The 21,749-nt window shown below is 43.5% G+C and overlaps 1 protein-coding gene across 4 annotated transcripts; it reads left to right on the forward strand.

Moving 5' to 3' along the window:
* Positions 1–268: 268 nt before the first annotated feature.
* ZC4H2 (zinc finger C4H2-type containing) lies at positions 269–18,433 on the forward strand. 4 transcript variants are annotated; one of them, XM_073361030.1, is made up of 5 exons: positions 269–466; positions 11,009–11,180; positions 12,591–12,763; positions 14,087–14,249; positions 15,941–18,433. In XM_073361030.1, exons 1-5 carry the CDS (start codon positions 414–416, stop codon positions 16,052–16,054), a joined length of 675 nt encoding a protein of 224 aa, XP_073217131.1. In that variant the 5' UTR covers positions 269–413; the 3' UTR covers positions 16,055–18,433. The 4 variants fall into 4 exon arrangements, with proteins under 4 accessions (XP_073217131.1, XP_073217134.1, XP_073217132.1 ...); XM_073361031.1 differs by lacking the exon at positions 269–466 and adding an exon at positions 9,766–9,928; XM_073361032.1 differs by lacking the exon at positions 269–466 and adding an exon at positions 9,954–10,206.
* Positions 18,434–21,749: the final 3,316 nt, after the last annotated feature.

A 21,749-nucleotide genomic window follows, 5' to 3' on the forward strand; every position in this document is an offset into this window, starting at 1 on the left:
TTTCCAACCGACTCTCAGGATTCACTTATACGTCACTGTATCGTTTCAGTTGAAAGAGCAACAACCCACAACCCTCAAGGGGAGGAACTCAGCTCCCTTCCACAACTAGCAACCTTTGACATAATTAGCTGTGACAAATTGATTTAAAGTGTGGCTGCAGGAAGCGGGGTAAGAAAGCTCTGCTCTGCCTTGTGGGCGTTGTAGTCTTTCCTCTTGCACATGCCTCGGCTGCAATAAGGAACTGGACTCTAACTCCCATAGTTCCCATTAGATTATACCGCACAGGCTCAGAGTCCATATGCCCGGAGTGGGTGGCTACATTGTGTCTATTGTATGGGTTGATTTTTGTTTTGTTTTGTTTTTTGGGGCTGGCATTTTGTACATCACGGGAGGTTTAAATTGGAGTGAAAAGCATGGCTGATGAGCAAGAAATCATGTGCAAACTGGAGAGCATCAAAGAGATCAGGTATGTTTTCTTTTGTGCAGCATCAGTAACACTAAGCTATTTTCCCTCTCCTTGAAGGAGTGAATGAGTTATACCGATTTGAAGACGCTACTGTTATGTTACAAAATAAAATAAAATTAAAAAAAAAAACCACCACAACGAAAAACCCTGGGATGAAAGCTGGAGATAATTTTTTTAAGTAGGAAAAGAAGCATCTGCTGAGAGTGGGTGCCGTGAAAGATGCATTACAGGGCGGGGATTATCATGTTTTTCCAGGGAATTAGCCTTAAGTAATAAAAATGGGGTGGAGGTGGCAGCTATGAATGGACAACTGGAGATCTGTTTTAAAGCAGTTGTGTTTTTTTTTTAATTATTATTTATTCAGGTAAACTGTTAGGATTTTTTTTTACCCATTCATTCCTAACATTCTTCTGGTTGGCTGCATCAAGGAAATGTTTGAAGGGAGGTGGGGGAGAAAATTACAGAACATAATGTATGTACGTGAGCCAAATAGGCATCCAGAGCACAGAAGCTGCTTTGAAATCAGGGAGGTGGGGTTGGGAAGTGCTTTTTTTTTTTTTTAAATATATTGATTTGGCTGGACTCACTTATAATATCCTTCAAAAGTGTCTGCTTAGCTAATATTTTGGGTGATATGCATTGCAACAGTGTTGTGGCTTGCAGAGGAATTTGGGAGGGGGTGTTCTTGTGGGGAGGGATTGAAAGGAAAGAAAGCTGCATCTTGGGAGATCTGTTTAGCCAGCTTACTTCTCTCTCACACCCCCATTTGGAGAAGGAGTTAGGGTTAGGGATGTTGTGTGAAGTCAGACTGGTGAATGTTCCCTGTTCCCTTCCTGTTGTTTATTGTGGTCCTCTCCTCTGAAGGAGTTATTGGGGGCATAGGGTGGAATGATGATGATGAAGCAGGGACACAATGGCACTAAGGATGCTATTGCTTTTTCTTAAAGAGGTTTACCAGCAAGGCAGGAAGCTGGGTCTCTCCACTCTTCAGTGCAATCCAGTATACCATTAATTTTTATATAGTGGCCTTCGTAAAGTGAATCACAGGACATGTTGCAGGAAGAGTCAATCATAAGCAACAATGCATGGCACCATGGCTTTAAATGCTCAGTTTGCGCCTTTTCATTTATGAACATGATGTTCTGGGTACTACCTGAGTTGCGTGCATTTAGCATGAATTTGTGCATTTAATAGCAAAGGCATGTAATAAGGAAAGTGCAATAATTTTGAAAGTAGCTGGGAGGAAGAACAAACAGCCTTGACTGGGATATATATGTAGGTATTTATACCATGCTCATCTGCATGGTGAGTTGTGTTTTATATTTTTGTATCAGGAAAACGTAAGAGGTTATCTATGGAGTGCGGGTGGGGAGGGGGAAATCAATAAAACAAAAAATAAAAAATGTCACTGTAACGTGCTCAGTTTTAAACCTGTATTAATCGATTGAGAAAAGAAACTGAAATCAAACCACAGAATAAGCAACAATTCAATTACTATAGTTTTTATAGTCCTTACACCTTTAACAAAATCTCCTAGTTGGAATACTGAGTATGCAGAAGCAAATTATTCTTCCATGCAAGGGCCAAGTCCTTCCTCATGCAAAAACTGCTCCCATGAATAATGGTGGCAAGACCAGGCCCCAAATTATTTTTATATATAGTGTACCAAAATACGTATAATGAGAGACAGGACAGTGAATATGTTCCAGATTGATACTGAGGCTCTGAAACTTCTGTGCTCAACTGTCAGAATTGTCATCTTTTAAAACAGATCATCAGCCAGTTACAGTTCTGTTGAGACCTGATTGTTGTAAAATTGGATTTAAATATCCGATCCATTTTCTGCTTGGTTGTTACAATGCTTTGTATTTGAGAACTTCAAGTACATTCAGTTTTCTGATTCAAAGGTGAATTTAACTGTAATTATTTAATTTGACACACTTTGCTTTTGTAATTATTGGCCTTGTTGTAAATTATGGTGCCATGAAAGTGAAATGAAGATCTGTGAAATCTAAGAATCCTTCTACATCAGCGGGCTAAATCCTGATTACCAAATTGACCTAAATAGACAGTCACGTTTAACTGAACGGGGCAGATCAGGTGAATAAGGCATGTTGGTTTTGGCCCAAAATAGGCCAGATAAGAAATCACAAGCTCTGGATACTTGTACTTTTATGCCCGTTTTATTTTAAAGTAAATAAACAAATTTCATGTGCTTAAAAGGCTCCGCCATACTCTAATTATTGTTTATATTAATTTCCTGTTCCACATGCAGAGTTAAAAGGGCCTTTATAAATAAAATCACTAGCTGAAAAAAGCAAAATTTGCCCTATTGTTTTCTCTCACTTGATGTCTCTTTTGGAGACCCTTTCCTATATTACGCCAAATGTTTATATTTTTTAAAGAGACTTTATTGAGGTTTCAGGGGATGTCAGAGCCTGATCCTGAAAACACTTCTGTACATGCTTAATTGGAAAGCACTGGGATTACTCCAGTCAGTAAATTTAAGTACGCATGTAAGGCCCCAATCCAGCAAAGATTTATGCATGTGCTTGACTTTATGCACTGAGTAGTCCCATTGCCATCAGTGGAACTACTCACAGTGGTCAAACTAAGCACATATGTAAATCTATGCAGGATTGGGCTCCAGCATTCCTCCTGGGGAGAGGATGAGTGAGAGAGAGAATGAACCGCCCATGATAGATGGTAGTCACTTCCTGAGGACACTCAGGCCTAGTCTACACTAAAAAGTTAGGTAGAAGGAAGCCGCCTTAAGTTGACCTGTTAATGTATGTGTCTACACTGCCGGGTCCTTTATGCTGACCTAAGTCGCTTCTAATGTCAACTTCTGTAATCTGCTTCTGCAAGAGGCGAAGCGCTTAATTCGATTTTCATGGGTCGACTGTGAGGTAGTGCAGATGCAGCGTTGTGTAATTCAACTTAATTGGCCTCCAGGTGGTGTCCCACAATGCTCAGCTGTGACTGCTCTGGAGATCATTCTCAACTTGACTGCACTGCAGCCAGATACACAGGAAACAGCCCCTCCCCTGCTAAAGCACTGGGAATTTTTGATTTCCCATTTCCTGTTTGATCAGCATTGGGAGCATGCCAGCTTGAGCACAGCTGATCGTGCAGACTGTACGCCCCAAACACGCTCCAGCCTGGTCTGCACAGGAGGTGGAGGATCTCATCGCTGTGTGGGGAAAAGAGTCTGTGCAGGCAGAGCTTCGATCCAGCAGAAGAAATGCTGACATCTATGCAAAGATTGCTCGTGGAATGGGGGAGAAGGGCTACACGAGGGATACCCAGCAGTGCCGTGTGAAAATAAAAACTTCGCTAAGTGTACCAGAAGGCAAGAGAGGCAAACAGTCGTTCTGGTGCTGGACCCCACACATGCCAGGTCTACAACAAGCTGCATGCGATTCTCGAGGCTGACCCTACCAGCACCCCCACAAGCAACGTGGACACCTCACAGGTGTGTGAGTCTAGGGACAACAAGGAGAATGATACACCCCCCCACACACATTCCAGATCGCCAAACCACGCAGCAGCTAATGTGCCTTTACTGTGCTCGGCATGGGTTGGCAAGTAGTTTAAAGTGACTGATAGGGGACTGGGGCCCCACATGAGAGATTCCCCAATTTGGGAGTAAAAACGTTTCCCCCCACCTTGTTCAAAAGTGCAGTCACCCATGACCTGGGGGTAGCGGGGGGGAGGAGGGGGGCGAAGGGAGCCTACTCACCACGGCTGGAGCAGCAAAACAGCATAGTGAATGGTTACGGATTCTGATTATGTTATGGCTTGCACTTAGTGTAATAAGGGTTTGTTTTTTTATGAACGCAGCCTTGCTATGGAAACATTTTATTCATGTACAATGGCTCCTTTAGTTTTCCGCATGACTGACAGCCAGAAATGTGTCCTTCGGCGTGTCATGAACACCTGAAAGCAGACTTTCAGTGATTAGAAGGAGGAGAAAGAGAACGCAGGAGGACATATTCACCAAGATAATAAATGCCTCCGGGACAGCTGACACAGAGCTGAAAGCGTGGAGGATTTCACTGTCCGAGAAGTTAGACATGGACATGGAGAGCAGGAAAGCTTCTAATGAGCAAGAGTGTGCGGCACAGGACGAGATGCTTCGGATTATGAGAGACCAAGCAGACATGTTGAGGTGTCTGGCTGAACTGCAGGAACAGAAGCAGGTGGGTAGAGTCCCTCTGCAGATCCTGGTGGACAGCCAGCCAGCATCTCCTGGCGTAGAATCACCCTCCCACAAGCGTTCCATGAGGCATGGGCCAAAAGTCCATTAGCCCTTTCACTTAACTCAGGGGGAGGGTACAAGGAACAGAAGGCGTCCATTCACAGACCTTTGATGGTCTGGAATGGGGTGTTACGTTACACAGCTGAAAATGTTTCTCCCGTTCCAACTTTACAACCCCTTTTCCCCAAGGTTCCCTTTTTTTTCTGTTCTCCCTCTTTACTTATGTTTGTTAAATAAAGTAAATGGATTTGAGAAATAAATGTTCTTTATTGAGTAGAAGCAGAGGGCTTGGGTGGGGGGCAATGTTCACTCTAATTTTTTACAGGCCGTGTGCGCAAAAAATTTCTTCTGTGCACATTTTTGACAGGCTGTGTGCACAAAAAATTTCTTCTGTGCAAATTTTTGTGTGCGGGGTGTTTTGCCTTGTGCGTGGGGTTTAGGATCTGTATGCACATGCGCATAGCTTAGAGGGAACAGTGGTGGCGGGGTTGGCTTTACAGGGACAGTGATACAAGGCAGGTGAAGGTTTGGGAAAGCACAATGCAGACAAACAGCTCACATTACTGTGACACATTATTGAAACGGCTTTTCAAAGCCTCACAGATATGCAGCACCCCTTGCTGTGATCTTCTTATTGCCCTGGTGTCTGGCTGCTCAAAAATGGCTATCATGCGATCTGTCTCAACTGCCCACCCCTGCAGAAAATTTCCCCCCTTTTTTTCACAGATATTATGGAGCACACAGCAGGCAGCTATAACCATGGGGATGTTCTCTTCACTAAGGTCCAACCTTGTTAGTAAACGTCTCCAGCGCCCTTTCAAATGACCAAAGGCACATTCAACCACCATTCTGCACTTGCTGAGTCTATAGTTGAACTGTTCCTTACTGCTGTCCAGACGTCTAGTATATGACTTCATGAGCCATGGGAGCAAGAGGTAGGCTGGGTCCCCCAGGATAACTATAGGCATCTCAACGTTGTCACTGTTCATTTTGTGGTCTGGAAAGAAAGTCCCGGATTGCAGCTTTTTGAACAGATCCAAGTTCCTAAAGATGCACGCATCATGAACCTTTCCCGCCCTTCCTACATTGATGTTAGTGAAACACCCCCTGTGATCCACCAGCACTTGCAACACCATTGGAAAGTATCCCTTTCGGTTTATGTACTCTGTGGCAAGATGGTCTGGTGCCAAGATGGGGATATGCATGCCATCTATTGCCGCACCTTAATTAGGAAACCCCATCGCAGCAAATCAATCCACTATGTCCTGCACATTTCCCAGACCACTACCCTTCATAGCAGAAGTCGATTAATGGCCCTGCACACTTGGAGCACAGCAGCTCCCATGGTTACCTACTCCAAATTGATTCCCCACTGACCGGTAACTGTCTGGTGTTGCAAGCTTCCAAATAGTGATTGCCGCTCGCTTCTCCACTGTCAGAGCAGCTCTCATTTTTGTGTTGTTGAACTGCAGGGCAGGGGAAAGCTCTTCACAAAGTTCTGGGAAGGTGGCCTTCCACATTCAAAAGTTCTGCAGCCACTGCTCGTCATCCCTACCTGGAAAACGATGCGGTCCCACCAATCGGTGCTTGTTTCATGGGACCAGAAATGGTGCTCAACAGAGTGCAGCTCCTCTCTGTCTGCCAGCAGCAACTGCGAATTGTTTTTTTCAATGACTTGCAGCAGGGCTTTCTGCAGGACATCGCTATGTTCCGTGCGGCAGACCCTACTTCGGCTTTGGAAATACTGCAGGAGAAGGTGCGAGGTATTTGAGATGCTCACAGTGAGAGTTCACAACTGAGCAGGCTACATGCTTCTGTGGTTATGGCGTATGCGTGGCGGTTTTAAGGTGCGAAAACCACTGGGTTGTTTGTTGTTGAGAACAGTGCATCATGGGATGCTGACGCAATGTTCCCATTCTCCCCTGCGACAATGTTTTGGTCCCATGAGGCATTGCACAAACTTCCCAAAACACACTGCGGCAAGTTGCACTTGGGGATAGCTACCCACGATGCACTGCTTTGTGCATCGATGCAGGCGCTGCTAGTGAAGACGCACTCCATCGAGACAATGAGCATGGTGTGGCCACGCACAATCAACTTAGTTAATTTGGGGGCTTGAGGTCGAATTAAATAAAGTCAGCTTGATTTTGTAGTGTAGACAAGCCCTCAGACAGTATGATGAGGAGGGCAGTATAGAAACTTAGAATAGAAAATAATAGAAATGAGAGCAGAATCAGCTATGTAGGCTAGGTCCCAAATTTAGGTTTTTGTTTTCAAAAATACATATTTTAAATGCCCTAATATTAATGGAAATGTCTTCATACTTTATGTGTACTTTGTTTTTTAATATTAAAAGTTAATTGTTTGGGTTGGAATAGTCCCCTGAAACTACAATGTTGTTGCATTCTGGCAGCACACTGGAACTAGAAGATGAAACTGACTAGTAACAGCAAAGAAATACCTTGCAATGCCAGCTACAAAAGTGCCATGCGAATGCCTGTTCTCACTTTCAGGTGACATTGTAAATAAGAAGCAGGCAGCAGTATCTCCTGTAAATGTAAACAAACTTGTTTGTTTTAGTGATTGGCTGAACAAGAGGTAGGACTGAGTGGACTTGTAGGCTCTAAAGTTTTACATTATTTTGTTTTTGAGTGCAGTTATGTAACAAAAAAAATCTACATTTGTAAGTTCCACTTTCACGATAAAGAGATTGCACTACAGTACTTGTATGAGGTGAATTGGAAAATACTATTTCTTTTGTTTATCATTTTTACAGTGCAAATATTTGTCATCAAAATAATATAAAGTGAGCCCTGTACACTTTGTGTTGTAATAGAAATCAATATATTTGAAAATGTAGAAAAACATCCAAAAATATTTAATACATTTCAACTGGTATTCTATTGTTTAATTGTGTGATTAATCACGATTAATTTTTTTTGAGTTAACTGCGATTAATCAACAGCCCTACTTCTTTTGTGATGGCTACAAGAAATTGACCAAGTATAAGGGATAGTATAGTTAATATATTTACTTTTTAAATTATATAATGTATATTGAAAAGTGCATATATTTCGATTGAATCCCTCTGTCCCACCCTTGCTTCCAAATGTACTGGTGCAAAGTTCTGTTCCTTTGCAAAGTCCCATTACGGTCAATGGCACTTCACATGGAGTCAGAGTTCAGCACTAACGGATCTGGATGGAGGACTGAGGCATCAGACTGTAAACTCTTCTGGGCATTGACTGTCTTCTGTCTGAGTGAGAATGCCTAGCATATTTTGGATGCTCCTGGAAAGCACATAATTAATAATAGTGCACTGAAAAATTCACATTACTCACAATGCGTAAAGTTAAGCGCTTGTGTAAATCTCTGTAAGACTGGGCCCTAACACTGTAGAATAACAAATTTTAATACCAGTTGCTCTAATTCTCTTCAGCCTCCCACTCAAAAGTAATAAATCTTAATATAAAATAAATAAAAATACATTCATTTTCTAAAACTGTTAAGACATCATGTACATCCTATCTCCTCAGTGGATGAAAGACTGCTCTCTAAACTCTTGTAAATTTGTGAGTTATAGAGTTGTATGGTATGTTTTTCTTCTTAATTTTCATCAGATTGCCAGTTATGAATGTTTGCTTCATATAGAGAAAATGGCACTATTAATCCTGAAAGTAAAAAGTATGACAACTTTATATTATTGCTAAATAACTCCCCGGAGTTTACTGTGGTCATTTTAAAAATTCTTAAGTGACCATTAATTCTTCACAGAGGCTAATACACTTTGACTTGGGCCACTGGAACTGAAGTCCAGTCAGCAACTACTTGTTGAAATAAGCCCTGCCTCTGGTTCCAGAAATCAATGCATTCAGGTAGCCGTTTGTTTTGACAAAATGGTCTCTGGCTTGATTAGGAGATGACTTTTATCGATATAATGCTTTTATCGCTGACTGTTTTTTTCCAGCCATTTTTACTTTGATGGGCTGATTCTGATTCTTCAAAACTGGGACAGTTGGCTTCCTTTTTAAAAAAATGTTTGTCTCTATATAAAACATGTAATATTCTCTTTAATAACACATGGTATATACCACATAAAATATACATGTTTATAGCTTAGGGATGCCACTCATCTGGATTTTACCCAGACAGTCCAGTTTTTGGCTTCTGTGTCTTGGTGCCATTTAGGGTTGCCAGGAGCCCGGTTTTTGACCGGAAGGTCTGGTCAAAAAGGGGACCTGGCAGTATCTGGTCAGATGTACTGATGGACATCAAAAGTCTGGTCTCTGCAGGGTGTGGGGAGGCACGGGTCATTAACCCACGCTAGCCCCTGTTCATCTGGGGCTGCCTCCTGCCTGCAGGCAGGCTCCTAGTCATGCTGCAGCAGCTCCCATTCCAGCTCTGGAGCACAGGGAGCCCAGCTCGTCGGGTGGGGTGTAAGGTGGAAACAATTCAGCGAGCAATGGGGGTGGGGGGAGAGAGGAGCAAGCGATGGGGGCGGGGGTAGAGCGGGGTCTTGGTGGAAGAGGCGGGGCAGGGCATGAGGCCTTAGCGGTCTGGTTACCAGCAATTAGAAAGGTGGCAACCCTACTGTAACTGTAAAATATTCATCTAGGTGAATATCTTTGTAAATGTCTCTGGGTGACCTCTGAGTCGATCCAATTCCATGTCTGGCTTTGTACTATGCACACCTCTGCTTCCAGCTTTTCTACTCCCCAGTGTAATGGTGCTGATCAGAAGCAACATTAATCCAAACTGGTTCAGGTTTATTTGACTAGAGGGAGATTTTTTATTTTTAAGGCTGTTTTTAAAATGTATCCTGTGATGAAGGACGTTGTTGTATTTTGTTCCAAGGGAGCATGTAAAATCTCATTCAGGATTTTTTAAAAAAAATCTCCTATTATTGATATTATCACTGTTGGACATTCCTGCTTTGGGCATGTTACACTCTAGAAAAATAACCCGTGGTGCTGTTTTTTGGATCTCCTGCAGTTATCTCAGTCCCACCCATAAAACTCGTGACAGGAGCCAGAATTTGTTACCCAAGGACTTGATCCTGGTCCATTTGAAGTTCTTTGGTCAGATTTTGATTGCTCAACAGAATGATCACAGTTCCTCTGGTTTTCATTTTCAGTCTGTTTGAAGCTATAGACTACTTTAAAAATGCACGAGGGGAGGGATCAGAAGTACCGGAGGCTTAGGTAGGTCTTGTATTTGTTCTTGGAATTGGACACAAGGGATGCAAGAGGAGGGCGAACAGAAGCAACTCCAAAGCCTTCACAATAGCAGAGCTGGTGGGCACAGTTCTGATGAAAGCAGGGGCTATATCGCTAAGATCATGTCTTTGGAAAGTGAAGATCGGAATATAATTGAATCATGGCCTGGCAAAGCTGGATTGGGAACTAGAACAGGTTTTTGACTGTCTGGGCAATTGTTTCAAAATGGAGATGGTCATGAAGCAGTGCTGATTCAACTAATAGTAAGCATAGCTTTGCTGTGTTGCTTAAACAGCCAGTCCTTCTCTCCTAGCTTTGGAGGGAAAGACATTGCTCCAGACTCCATAGCTTTTATGTGTAGAAATATGGGGTGGTACCATTTTAAAAAGAAGAAACAAAAACTGGAATGTAGAACAAAGGGAGCTGCAGTTACAAATAGCATTAAAGGGGCTGGAGGTCAGCAGGAAAATGGGAGGCTACCCTGTAGACTGCAGGTGGAATTTTAGATGCTTTGAAATGGCATCAGAACTTTTACTGTCTTGGAGCATCCTTTGTATAAAGCAAAAGTCTGCATTTTAGTGTCTCAGACTACTGTCGAGATAGTTGGCATTTGCATCCTATACTCCATTTCTCAGAAGCCCCTTTAAAGCCCAGCAGGAATAAACATTTCTCTAGAATTTCCTCTTTCGTGATTAAGGTTTAATCATGACTGATACAATGCTGAACACAATTGTCCTGGTCTACAGAAACTGCTAAATCTTGGTAAATTTCATGTAATCTAGCTCCATGGTCCAATACAATAAAAAGTTGTCGTGGAGAGAAGACCAATGACAGAGCTGGGATTAGAACCCAGGAGTTCCCTGATTCCGGGATTCTGCACAGACCACCCCAGTCTTTCAAAGATATACTTTAGTTCTGACTTTATCAACAACTTTTGCCAGTCCCCTGCTATCAATGTGAACACCTTTGCTTGTGTGTGTGTATAGTGAGTCTTTAAGCAAACAGAATTTACATTGACATTATGGCAGTTGTCCCTTTATATTTGTAATTTCCATCGGGTTGTAGGAATAAGACTTTGCAGATGGAAAAGATTAAGGCACGCCTGAAGGCAGAGTTTGAAGCCCTGGAATCGGAGGAGAGGCACCTGAAGGAATACAAGCAGGAGATGGATCTTCTGCTGCAGGAAAAGATGGCCCACGTGGAGGAGCTGCGGCTGATCCATGCTGACATAAATGTGGTATGTAGCAGTGGGATTGTGGGCAGGATATACTTTATATATAGTCCCATATGGATTGTCCTAAGGATATACAGTTGACAGATTAGAGATATGCAACCTGAGCTTTCCTGACAGCATGAAAGGATTATACAGATGGTATCAAATGAGTTAAATTTAGTCACTGTTAGTGCTTGTCTGTATCAGGCAAGATGATTTTCAATAATAGATACCGGATTTAGGTTAAAGGGAACGAACAACCGAGCCCATTGCTGCTGCAATGGTACCAGCAGTCATAGTAGCATTATTCTGACTCTTCCTAGCAAATAACCCTCTTAGTGCTGCCTAATTTAACACCTAGAACCTGGGAGGCTTTGGCAGCTGTCTGGGATTTGGGTTGTTTTCTTTTTGGGAAGCAGGGATAGTGGGATGGTTTGTAATGTTTGCATAGTGCCTAGAATCAGAGGGCCTTGATTTCTCCCTGAGACAACTAAGCACTGCTGCAATACAAATAGTAAAACAAGCAGGAGCGTGAAGGATATTAATGCAAAATAGGGAGACTAATGATTAGAGGGGTACCCTGGAGAGTGCTGAGGATTTGTGAATTGCTGTGTTTGCAAAACCATTCTGAATTAGCAACTCTGTTCACCAGCAATTTTAAACCCACACTTTTTCCTTCTCTTAAGGGTGAGTAATTATTTTTAAAATGTTGAATTAAAGGGAAGCCTGGACTCTGTATTAGGGATGGAAAAAGCTCCAAACTGTGGGTAGGCACAAGTGGGTACCTCGAATATGTGACACCACCTTCATTTGTCATTAGAATTTTCTCGCCCCCTCCACTCCCTGCTTCTCTTTCATGCTGTCCTACTTGCACTTCATGTTTCCATCAGATTATCTTTCTTTTTGCTGCTTCTCTCACTCTCTTTCCCAAAAAGAAAAGGAGTACTTGTGGCACCTTACAGACTAACAAATTTATTTGAGCAGACTAACACGGCTGCTACTCTGAAACCTCTCTTTCCCAAGTGGAACATGAATTCAGCAACATCAGAGTTAAATTTTTAAATCTATGGGGTATTTGGAAAGGCTTGAAATAATGCAAATGAGTTGGCCCTAGCCCAGTGGAGATTTTTTTTTAAAGGTTATTTTTATAACCTTCCTTGAGAATCTTTCCGAAGTGCCCAACACAACAACATTGCCCGTCCTAATTGCTTCCAGACTGCTTTTTCCCTGCCCATATTCCACCCTCCCCTCCCCCCCAGAATGTTAACTCCTTATTTGTCCATTTCATTGTCTGCCTATTCTCTTCCAATCTGAATGTGAAAAGCTCCACTCTCTAAAGGACAGCATCATCTTTGCACTCTGCCACCTCTGGCTGGTGAATCAGAGAGCTGTGAATGGAGCAATCTGCTAAGCAAATGTCTCCTCCTGTTTCAGATGGAGAACACCATCAAGCAGTCTGAGAATGACCTCAATAAGCTCTTGGAGTCCACTCGACGCCTGCATGAAGAGTACAAGCCCTTGAAGGAGCACGTAGATGCCCTGCGGATGACTCTGGGCTTGCAGAGGCTGCCAGATCTGTGTGAGGAGGAAGAGAAACTCTCTCTTGAGTATGTCTCCAGATCAAACAATATTTGGCCTTGTATACAGTTATGATTCTGCTGGCATTTTGTCATTTTTGTTTCTGGGCCCAGCTGGAAGGTAGGAACTCAGAGGCAATCATGAAAAACAAAATTAATTGAAAGTGAAGGAAGCATGTATGTGCAACAAAAATTAACCAGCCATTTACAAGCCTCCAAAAGGGTTCTGTCTGAATATGGGGCAAAGATCGAAGTTACATTTAGATCAGCCAAAGCTGTAAACCCCAGCGCTGACCCACAAATTAAAGGGTGTTTGGATCTAAGGTTTTGGTTCTACTCTATCTCTAATTTTACATTACTTTGTACTTTTTTCTAAGAATCCATTTCTTCCATTTGACTAGCAGGTATGGATATGATGCAAGGGAGGAGAGGAACCCAAAACTACTACATGAGTGTCTTTAGTGAGTCTTGGTCAGAATTCAAATTTGTGCTATAGCTGTTAAAAAAAACACAGAATCTAATCTGGTAAGCTGTGGCTGAATCCAGATGGTTGGATCTATGGAAGAAATGTAAAGGATATGCTCTTCTTTTTGAAAACCAAGGAGGACGTTAATGCTTCTCCCGAGAATGGCCCATCTAGCCTTGTATCCAGCAGAGACCAACCAACCCCTCATGCTTCAAGGGAAGGGAACAAATTCTCTGCTTTGGTTCATGCGATCTTATTGGGTGGGGACATGGAGATTTCTTCCTGATCCACTATGAATAACCTGATCCTCCTGTGGTCTTAAATATATAAAATCAACTCTTACCCCTGGAACATATTAAATGAATAACTATGCAGTTCATCCCTCGCTGCAGAATTGTGCTCCAAAATCTCAGTTTATATTAAAAACGAAGAACAAAAAACATTTCTTAGGGCTGGTTGTTGCAGATAAAACTTGGAAAACAAGAACCTGAAACATAGTATATCAACTTCGCTATAATTATGCCACTAACTAGTTACATGATCGAATCTGGCTCATTAACTTTAAAAAAAACCTAGATATTGAGAGTGGATGGAATTCATTATTTAACAAGTCTTCTCCATCTATATTAGGATGATCCTTAATTATTGATCGTCAGTGGGCTTGTGTTTTTGGCCACATGTAGTATTTTAACAATTGTCATTATCCCATTTTAAAAAAATTGATCCAAATGAGTCCTTGGTGCAAGTCATTTGATTCTAGAGGAAGAAAACTAAAAAATTTTGGCCCATTATGTTTTAGCACGGAAGAGTCATTACAAATCAATGCTTGTTAAATCAATAAATGACAGGCCAGCAGTTGATTATAATTTTGGTTTGTTTTTGTATAGTTACTTTGAAAAGCAAAAAGCTGAATGGCAGACAGAACCGCAAGAACCGCCCATTCCAGAATCTCTGGCTGCAGCTGCAGCTGCTGCCCAACAGCTACAAGTGGCTAGGAAACAGGACACCAGACAGACAGCAACTTTCAGACAACAGCCACCTCCAATGAAGGTGAGGCGTTGTCTCTTGGGTGTCAAATGCATAGGCTTGTCTCTTGGGTGATTGGAACATATCGTGTTCACAAAGGAATTAGCACTGAAAATAATGATGTGTCCAATTCTTATTTTGCCTGCTTTAGGGTAAACCAAGGGCAATTCCACTGAAGTTAATAGAGCTGCGCCAGTTCAGTTAGAGTTCAGAATCAGGCTCTGTATCTTGTATGACTCCCCCTGCAGGGACTCTTCAGTCATAGGGCAGATACTGCCAGTTTCTACTCGCTGTGCTTCCTGAGCTTGAGAAACATTATTGTTACAAGGTGAAAATATCAGGTACTAATGGGTTCTTCAACCCAGCAGAGAAAGGCATGACAAGAACTAGCGGCCGGAAGTTAAAGCCAATTTCCAATTAGACATATGTCACACATTTTTAACAAAGAAGATGATCAACCATTAGAAGAAACTACTAAATCTATGTCTACACTACAGCTTATGTCAGCATAACTTATGTCACTCAGGTGTGAATAAACCACTCTCCTGAGCAACGTAAGTGACACTGGCATTAAGCGCTTGTGTGCACAGCGCTATATCGGCGGGAGAGCTTCTCCCGCAACATAGCTTCTGCCATCGCGGAGGTGGTTTTATTATGCCAACGGCAGAGCTCTCTCCTGTCAGCATAGAGTGTCTTCACATGCTGCAGCGGTGCAGCTGCATTGGTACAGCTATGCTGCTGCAGCCCTGTATGTGTAGACATGTGCTAAGGAATGTAATGGAGTCTCCATCTCTTGATGTCTTCAGATTAAATCTAGTTGCCCTTCCGAGGGTATGCCTGCTGGATGTGGAGGTGTAACTTCCCGCCTGGAGAGGCGTATCTGTGCTAGCTTTGACCGAGCTAGCATGCTTAAAACTAGACTTGAAGTTGCAGTTACATGGGTGCTGGGATGGGCTAGCCACTCCAAGGATCCTTCGTATGTATTTTGGGTGGCCAGCCTGCCCCCCGCCCATGTAGCCATGACTACATTGCTTCTTTTTAAGGCACTAGCTCATTCAGAGCTAGGACGGGCATGTCTTTCTGAGCTGGAAGTTACATCTCCAGCTCCACGGCAAACATATATTGAAAGATATGGTTTAGTCAAGCACAAGTTATTGGGCTCAATACAAGGATAAGTGGGTAGAATTCTATGTTGTATACAGGGGGTCAAACTAGATGATCTAGATAGAGGTGCCTTCTGACTTAAAATCTGTGGAATCACAGCTGGCCTTCTAAACAATTTTTCTGATACAGTCAGGCATTGTCAGTACAAAAATCTTGAAAATGTGAGGGGAAGCTCAAAAAAAATTTGAATTTAATATCTAAATAAATGATAAACGGGGGGTGCACTGGCAGTTTTATTCATTTGAAAATTTAATTCAATAAATCCTTTAGTTTTCAACTGACCTGAAGTTGCTGTAGGATCTAGGAACCTTGCCGCAGAATTTAGTTCCAGTTCGCCACTGAGGATGCAGGGGCTTATATATTTTTCCTGTACAGTATATTAACTTATTAGAGCAGGTAACATGTTCAATAAGCAGTGTGTCTCAACAGAACTTCATGGGTTTATTACCTCACAGAGAAATAGGTTGCTAACAGGGTCCTGGTCCATGACTGGGACTCCTAGGCACTATTTCCATACAAATAAATTAATAAGATGTAACATTGCATTGCAGGCCTGTTTATCATGTCACCAGCAAATTCATCGGAACGCACCGATATGTCCACTCTGCAAAGCAAAAAGCCGGTCTCGGAATCCCAAAAAACCCAAGAGGAAACAGGATGAGTGAAACACAGAAAATCCATAGAGAAAACATGTGACCCATCCTAATCCCTTTCCAGTAGAACTGTAAACGTGGCCAGTTTATTGAAGTGCAGACTTAAGTATGACTTACCCATTGTTTTCTAGTTAATGTGACGTAAGCACAATGTTTCTGTTCCGTCTTAATTTCCATCCAGTCCTCACATTTTGGTTTTAGGAGAAGTGTTGATGGTGCTACACTTTAACATTTTAGTCATTCCATCTTTCTGACTCCTAAGCCAAGTGGAACTTCTAATGCAAGTAGTCTGAATGCCGATGACCACTTTGTATGATCCCTCCTGTGAAGATATATTTGAGGATACATGTTTCATAGTTAAATATGTTAGACCTAAGGTACCTGTACTGTACTTGCCAAAATGTCTCTGTGTTTTTCTATCTCTACACTGTTTGCCATACAGTATCTTTTGCTAAAAAGCAGGCACTGTCTATAAAACCAGAATATTCTTAATGATCAAGTGTTACTACAGCAAGTTGGGGTTGTTGTATTTTGGGGTTTTTTTGAGAGAAAGAGAGATGTTGCTAAAAGATTACTCTAATTTTCTCCTAACAGAAACCCACTTGAGGCACAGAAGTAGCTGAATATCCATTTGCTATGTTAAAGACCCATGCCTTGTCCTAACCAGCAAGATTACATGGGCTAGATATAGAGTAAAACTCAGCGTATCCAAGGATTTGGGGGTATATCTGAAATGACCAGGAAAAATAGGGATATGGGCGCATGGGAGATCAACATATAGTTCAGTTTTATGGGGTTTGATTGTATGGTTCCTACAGAAATGGATTAAAATTTGGGAAGGGGATCAAGCCGTTGTATCCATATTAATATTAAATAATGTCTAGCATCTTAATTAGGCCATTTTCAGCAATCGTAAGACTGACTTCAATTCAATTAAGAACTAATTAAGGCCTTATTATTCTTTTCAATAACACTTGAGATTACAGAAGGAGGGAGCCCCTTCCCTAGGTTTTTATCCTCCCCTCTCCCTTGCCCCAATCCTTCATCCATACTTGTGCTGGAGTCGTTGTATTAAGGCAGAGGTTCCCAAACTGTGGGACATCCCCCCCAGGGGGGCATGGAGAAACTTTCAGGTTTGGGGGGGCCCAGGCCAACCCCCATGGAGAGCGGAGAGGGAGGGATATCCAGCCCCGCTCTGCCCCCAGCTCCGCTCCAGCCTGGGCCCCTGGCTCCTGATCCTGAACACAGCTCCACTCCTGGCCCTGACCCATCTCCCGACCACAGCTCCTTGGGGTGGGGTGGGGTGGAGAATAGATTCCATTACTGGTAAGGGGAGGCGTGACAAAAAAGGTTAGGGGACCACTGTATTAAAGATTTTTGTTTGGTAGTTAAAAAAACACAGAATAAGCCACACCCTGGCCTCTGGTGAGGAGACTGTACCTGCTGCTGGGGACCATACAAGCCCACTTAAAAAGCTTTTGCTGGCCAAAGCACATGAATTGCCCTAAGTCCCCCCTTGCTTCCCACACGGTGACAGTGTGGTTGTATTAATTTAGATGGTGCCAAAGGTGTTAACATAACCCAGTCTCTGTCCAGAGTTTGCTATACAGAGACATCAGCCTGCTTAGTTCCATAGCAAACACACCATTAAAAATCCTATTAACCTTTTATTAAAGATACAGAAAAGAAGGAAAAACAGTTAAAGCATTTGAAATGTGCAGTATTAAATAAGGCTTTAATTTTATACTTGTTTCCTTGTTCCCTTTAGCTGGAAAGAGTTTTAGAAGGAAAAACTCCTTGTTGGACAGTTTCCTCAAAGATGGTAATTAACTGTCTGATTGGGGAAAAGAGAAGAAGTTAGTTGATCTGGGCTGTAGCTGTTGTTGTTCCTGTTAAAGTCCGATCCCATTTCATCCCAGGTGGTGTTTGGGAGTCAGCTGGAGCCAGTAGGGTGGTGATGTCACCTGGGTCCCTCTCTCTGGCCCGATCTGGTGAGGACATCTCTCAGGATTAGGAAGGCAAAGGCTCGGGGTCCCAGGAAATGGTGGGAGTGGCAACCAGGATGGTGAAGCTTGCTTCAGTCATCTCTGTCTGTTCTTCTGTAGTTTCCCCACAAAGTCTCTTTCTTTAATGACCCACAAAGGCAGAGGCGGGCAAACTATGGCCCGCGGGTCACATCCGGCCCGTGGGACCGTCCTGCCCGGCGCTTGAGCTCCTGGCCGGGGAGGCTAGTCCCCGGCTCCTCTCCTGCTGTCCCCCCTCCCCCGCAGCCTCAACTCGCTGCGAGGGGAGCACGGCTTGCACCCACTCGCCTCCCAGGCTTTCCAATAAGCCAGTCCTGTCGCTCTGAATGGCATGGTAAGATGGCAAGGAGCGGGGGGGTTGGATAAGGGGCAGGAAGTCCCGGGGGGCAGTCAGGGGACAAGGGGAGGTTGGATGGGGTGGAGGTTTGGGGGGGCCATCAGGGGACGGGGAACAGGGGTTGTTGGATAGGCATGGGAGTCCCAGGGGGCCTGTCAGGGGGCGGGGTTGTGGATAGGGGTCGGGGCAGTCCGGGGACAGGGAGCGGTGTGGGGTTGGATGGGGGTGTGGTCCCGAGGGGCGGTTAGGGGTGGGGTGTCCCGGGAGGGGGCGGTCAAGGGACAAGGAGCGGAGCGGGGGTTGGATGGGTTGAGGGTTCTGAGGGGAGCAGGAAGTGGGAGGGTTTGGGGAGGCACAGCCTTCCCTACCCGGCTGTCCATACAGTTTTGCAACCCTAATGTGACCCTCGGGCCAAAAAGTTTGCCCACCCCTGCACAAAGGGAATGGTCGGTGAAATAGCTCTTCCCCTCTCTCATTTGTCCACTAGTTAGGCCTGGTTTCTAACACGCCAGTTTTAGTTAATTAATTTTGAGACCCACATTTTCTTGTTCACTTCTCAACACCATCCTAGAGTTTTATCAATACACCTTTGAGTTTGGACTAATTCAGTTTTTCTGTCTGGTTTTCTTGCACCTGTTTATACCATTCTGTATTAAAAATAACTTGACCTACTTTTCATGATTAATTCCCAACAGGCAAAAAGTTATAGGCCCAGTTGTCCCAACGGGATTTTATTGAAGTGAGCCACTTACTGCAAGCTTAGTTCATCTTGTAGTGGTGTACTAGTTTCATAACCATGTAAACATCTATCAGCAATGAGAGCTCTCAGGACCTTCTGCTCCTGAAAATACAGGCCTCTCACTCAGTATAAATAGGCATTTTTCTCTTACTTTAGTATTAGGATTAAGAGCCTCTGTGAATTATAGCCACTGGAAGGTAATCTGATCAGATACATTCTTGCTCAAATCTGACATTCCATTCAGTAGAGGGCAGTGGTGACATTGACTGACAGTCTTTTATGTCCGGACTCCTGTTTCTTAAAAATAAATGCTGTATTCTACTTTTAAATGTTGAAAGGCCATATGCTACCTTCCCTCAATAGTGCGATTCCTGCTGGGATTAATGGAAAATATGTATAGTTAGAAGGCAGCATAAAGGCCCTTAAGCTGAATTAATGAGATTCATATAACTTCAAAAAGTAGTGATAATGGACATTGGACAAATGGTTCTTCAGTGAAGTAGTTTGCTGAGAAAAGTAAATTTGTAAAGTCCTTGTGACATCCTGTCCTGTGGATAGGGGAAGGGATAGACTCTGTCCTGACTGCTCTCACCTCGCTATTACATTCAAGAGTTACTTCCTCCTTGGGGATTTCTAGAGCAGAGCTCTGACTAAACTGAAGAGTGTTTGGAGATGCACCATTTTCTAAGTCAGTGCTTTGGACTTTTTTTTTAATCTAGTCTTTTGCACCTTCGTGTTCAACAAGCTACCTTTTTTTTAAAAATAAGGAAAAAAACATTTTTATAATATGTGCATATAACATATCTAGTTTATACCAATCATGTATTTACATGGCTGTTTTCATATTCTTTACAAAGCTGTGCCATATCAATAGCGTGCTTTGCTGGTTTTGTATTTTTTCTTTTTTACAAAATTGTGCCATATGAATAAAGTGCATTGCTAGTAGTAAGTCAAACTATTACACCAAGGAGTCAAAAGTTGTTTATGTATTTAAGGGAGAGGGGTTCTTTCATAGGGAAAACAGTATTCCCCCATTACAGATTTCAGGAAGATTATTGGATGGCTTCTGACATGACCACACTGGGCCCTTTCTTTTTCATTCCTCTTTTTTCTTGTTAAGAGACTATACAAATGTATATTATGAAATATTGATTTCAGGGGCCTCATTTGCTATGGGGAAAGTGGGGGCAGCTGTCCCCCGAGACTTTTCATAGGTCTGTATGCTCCATTATGTCTTCCATTTTTTACAATCTCCCTTCCCCCCAGACTTTGCAGGATTATTATATAATCACATATAATTTTCTATATGATGACACAACTTTGCCACCTCCTCCCCCTGTCCAGAATTTTTCTGAAATGACACCCCTTATTGATTTCTCGCTCTTTTAGGCATATGAGGAAACTATCTGCACCATAGTTCTTATATAATTTCTGTATTTTCTGGTAAAGTAAAAGCCTCTACAGATCAACAACGACCTCTAATTTTGCACCTATGAACAACTTTGACAATCCACATTTTAATATGTGCACTCAAGAGTTAACTTGAGATGTCCATTAGGTAGGGTTGCCAAGTCTCAGGTTTTTGACTGGAACACCTGAAAAGGGACCCTGGCACTTCCAGTCAGCACTGCTGACCGGGCCGTGAAAAGTCCGGTTGGTGGCATAGGCAGGTTCCATGCCTGGCTTCCAGGATGTGGCCAGCATGTCCCTCCGGCTTTTAGGCGGAGGTGCAGCCAGGGGGGCTCTCATGCTGCCCCCATCCCAAGTGTTGGCTCTATGGGTGCCATTGGCCAGGAACCGTGTCCAATGGGAGCTGAGGAGGCAGCACCTGCAGGCATGCAGAGCCCCCTGGCTGCATCTCCTCCTAGGAGCTGGAGAGACATGTGGCCACTCCCCAGGAGCTGCCTGAGGTAAGTGCCACCCGGAGTCTGCACCCGAACCCCTTTCTGTGCCCCAGCCCCCTGCCCCAGCCCTGAGCCCCTTTCCGCACCCTGAACCCTTCATTTCTGCCCCGACCCCAGATCCTGCACCTCCAGCCCAGAGCCCGTACTCCCTCCCACACCTCAACCCCCTGCCTCAATCCGGAGCCCCCTTCCACACTCCAAACCCCTCGGCTCCAGCCCCACGCCAGAGACCACACCCCCAGCTGGAGCCCTCACCCCCTCCCGCACCCCAACCCTCTGTTCCAGCCTGGTGACAGTGAATGAAGGCAGGGGAGAGTAAGCAATGGAGGGAGGGAGGATGGAGTGAGAGGGGGTTGGGCCTCGGGGAAGGGGCAGGGATGTTCGGTTTTCTGCGATTAGAAAGCTGGCAACCCTACCATCAGGCACGCTTGCAATTAAGTGAACCTGCCTTCAACTGCAAGTTACAAAATTAGAGGCCATTTTTCAAAGTATAGCCCTGGCTGTTTTGCTTCTAAGATCAGACGGCTCCGGCAGGGCTCAGGTAAGAGCTAACTAACATCCTTAGTAAGTAAAATACAAAAGACACTGTTCATCCTTATTTGAGAGCCTTCTGCCTTTCCCTCATTAGTGCTAGCCTTGAGTTTCAGTGGGTTCTGTGTTCTAAATATTATACTCCTGTGCCCAGTTGGAGTAATGTGCTAAA

The sequence above is a fragment of the Lepidochelys kempii genome, chromosome 9 (genome assembly GCF_965140265.1).
Source record: "Lepidochelys kempii isolate rLepKem1 chromosome 9, rLepKem1.hap2, whole genome shotgun sequence".
In the NCBI taxonomy this organism is placed as follows: domain Eukaryota; kingdom Metazoa; phylum Chordata; order Testudines; family Cheloniidae; genus Lepidochelys; species Lepidochelys kempii.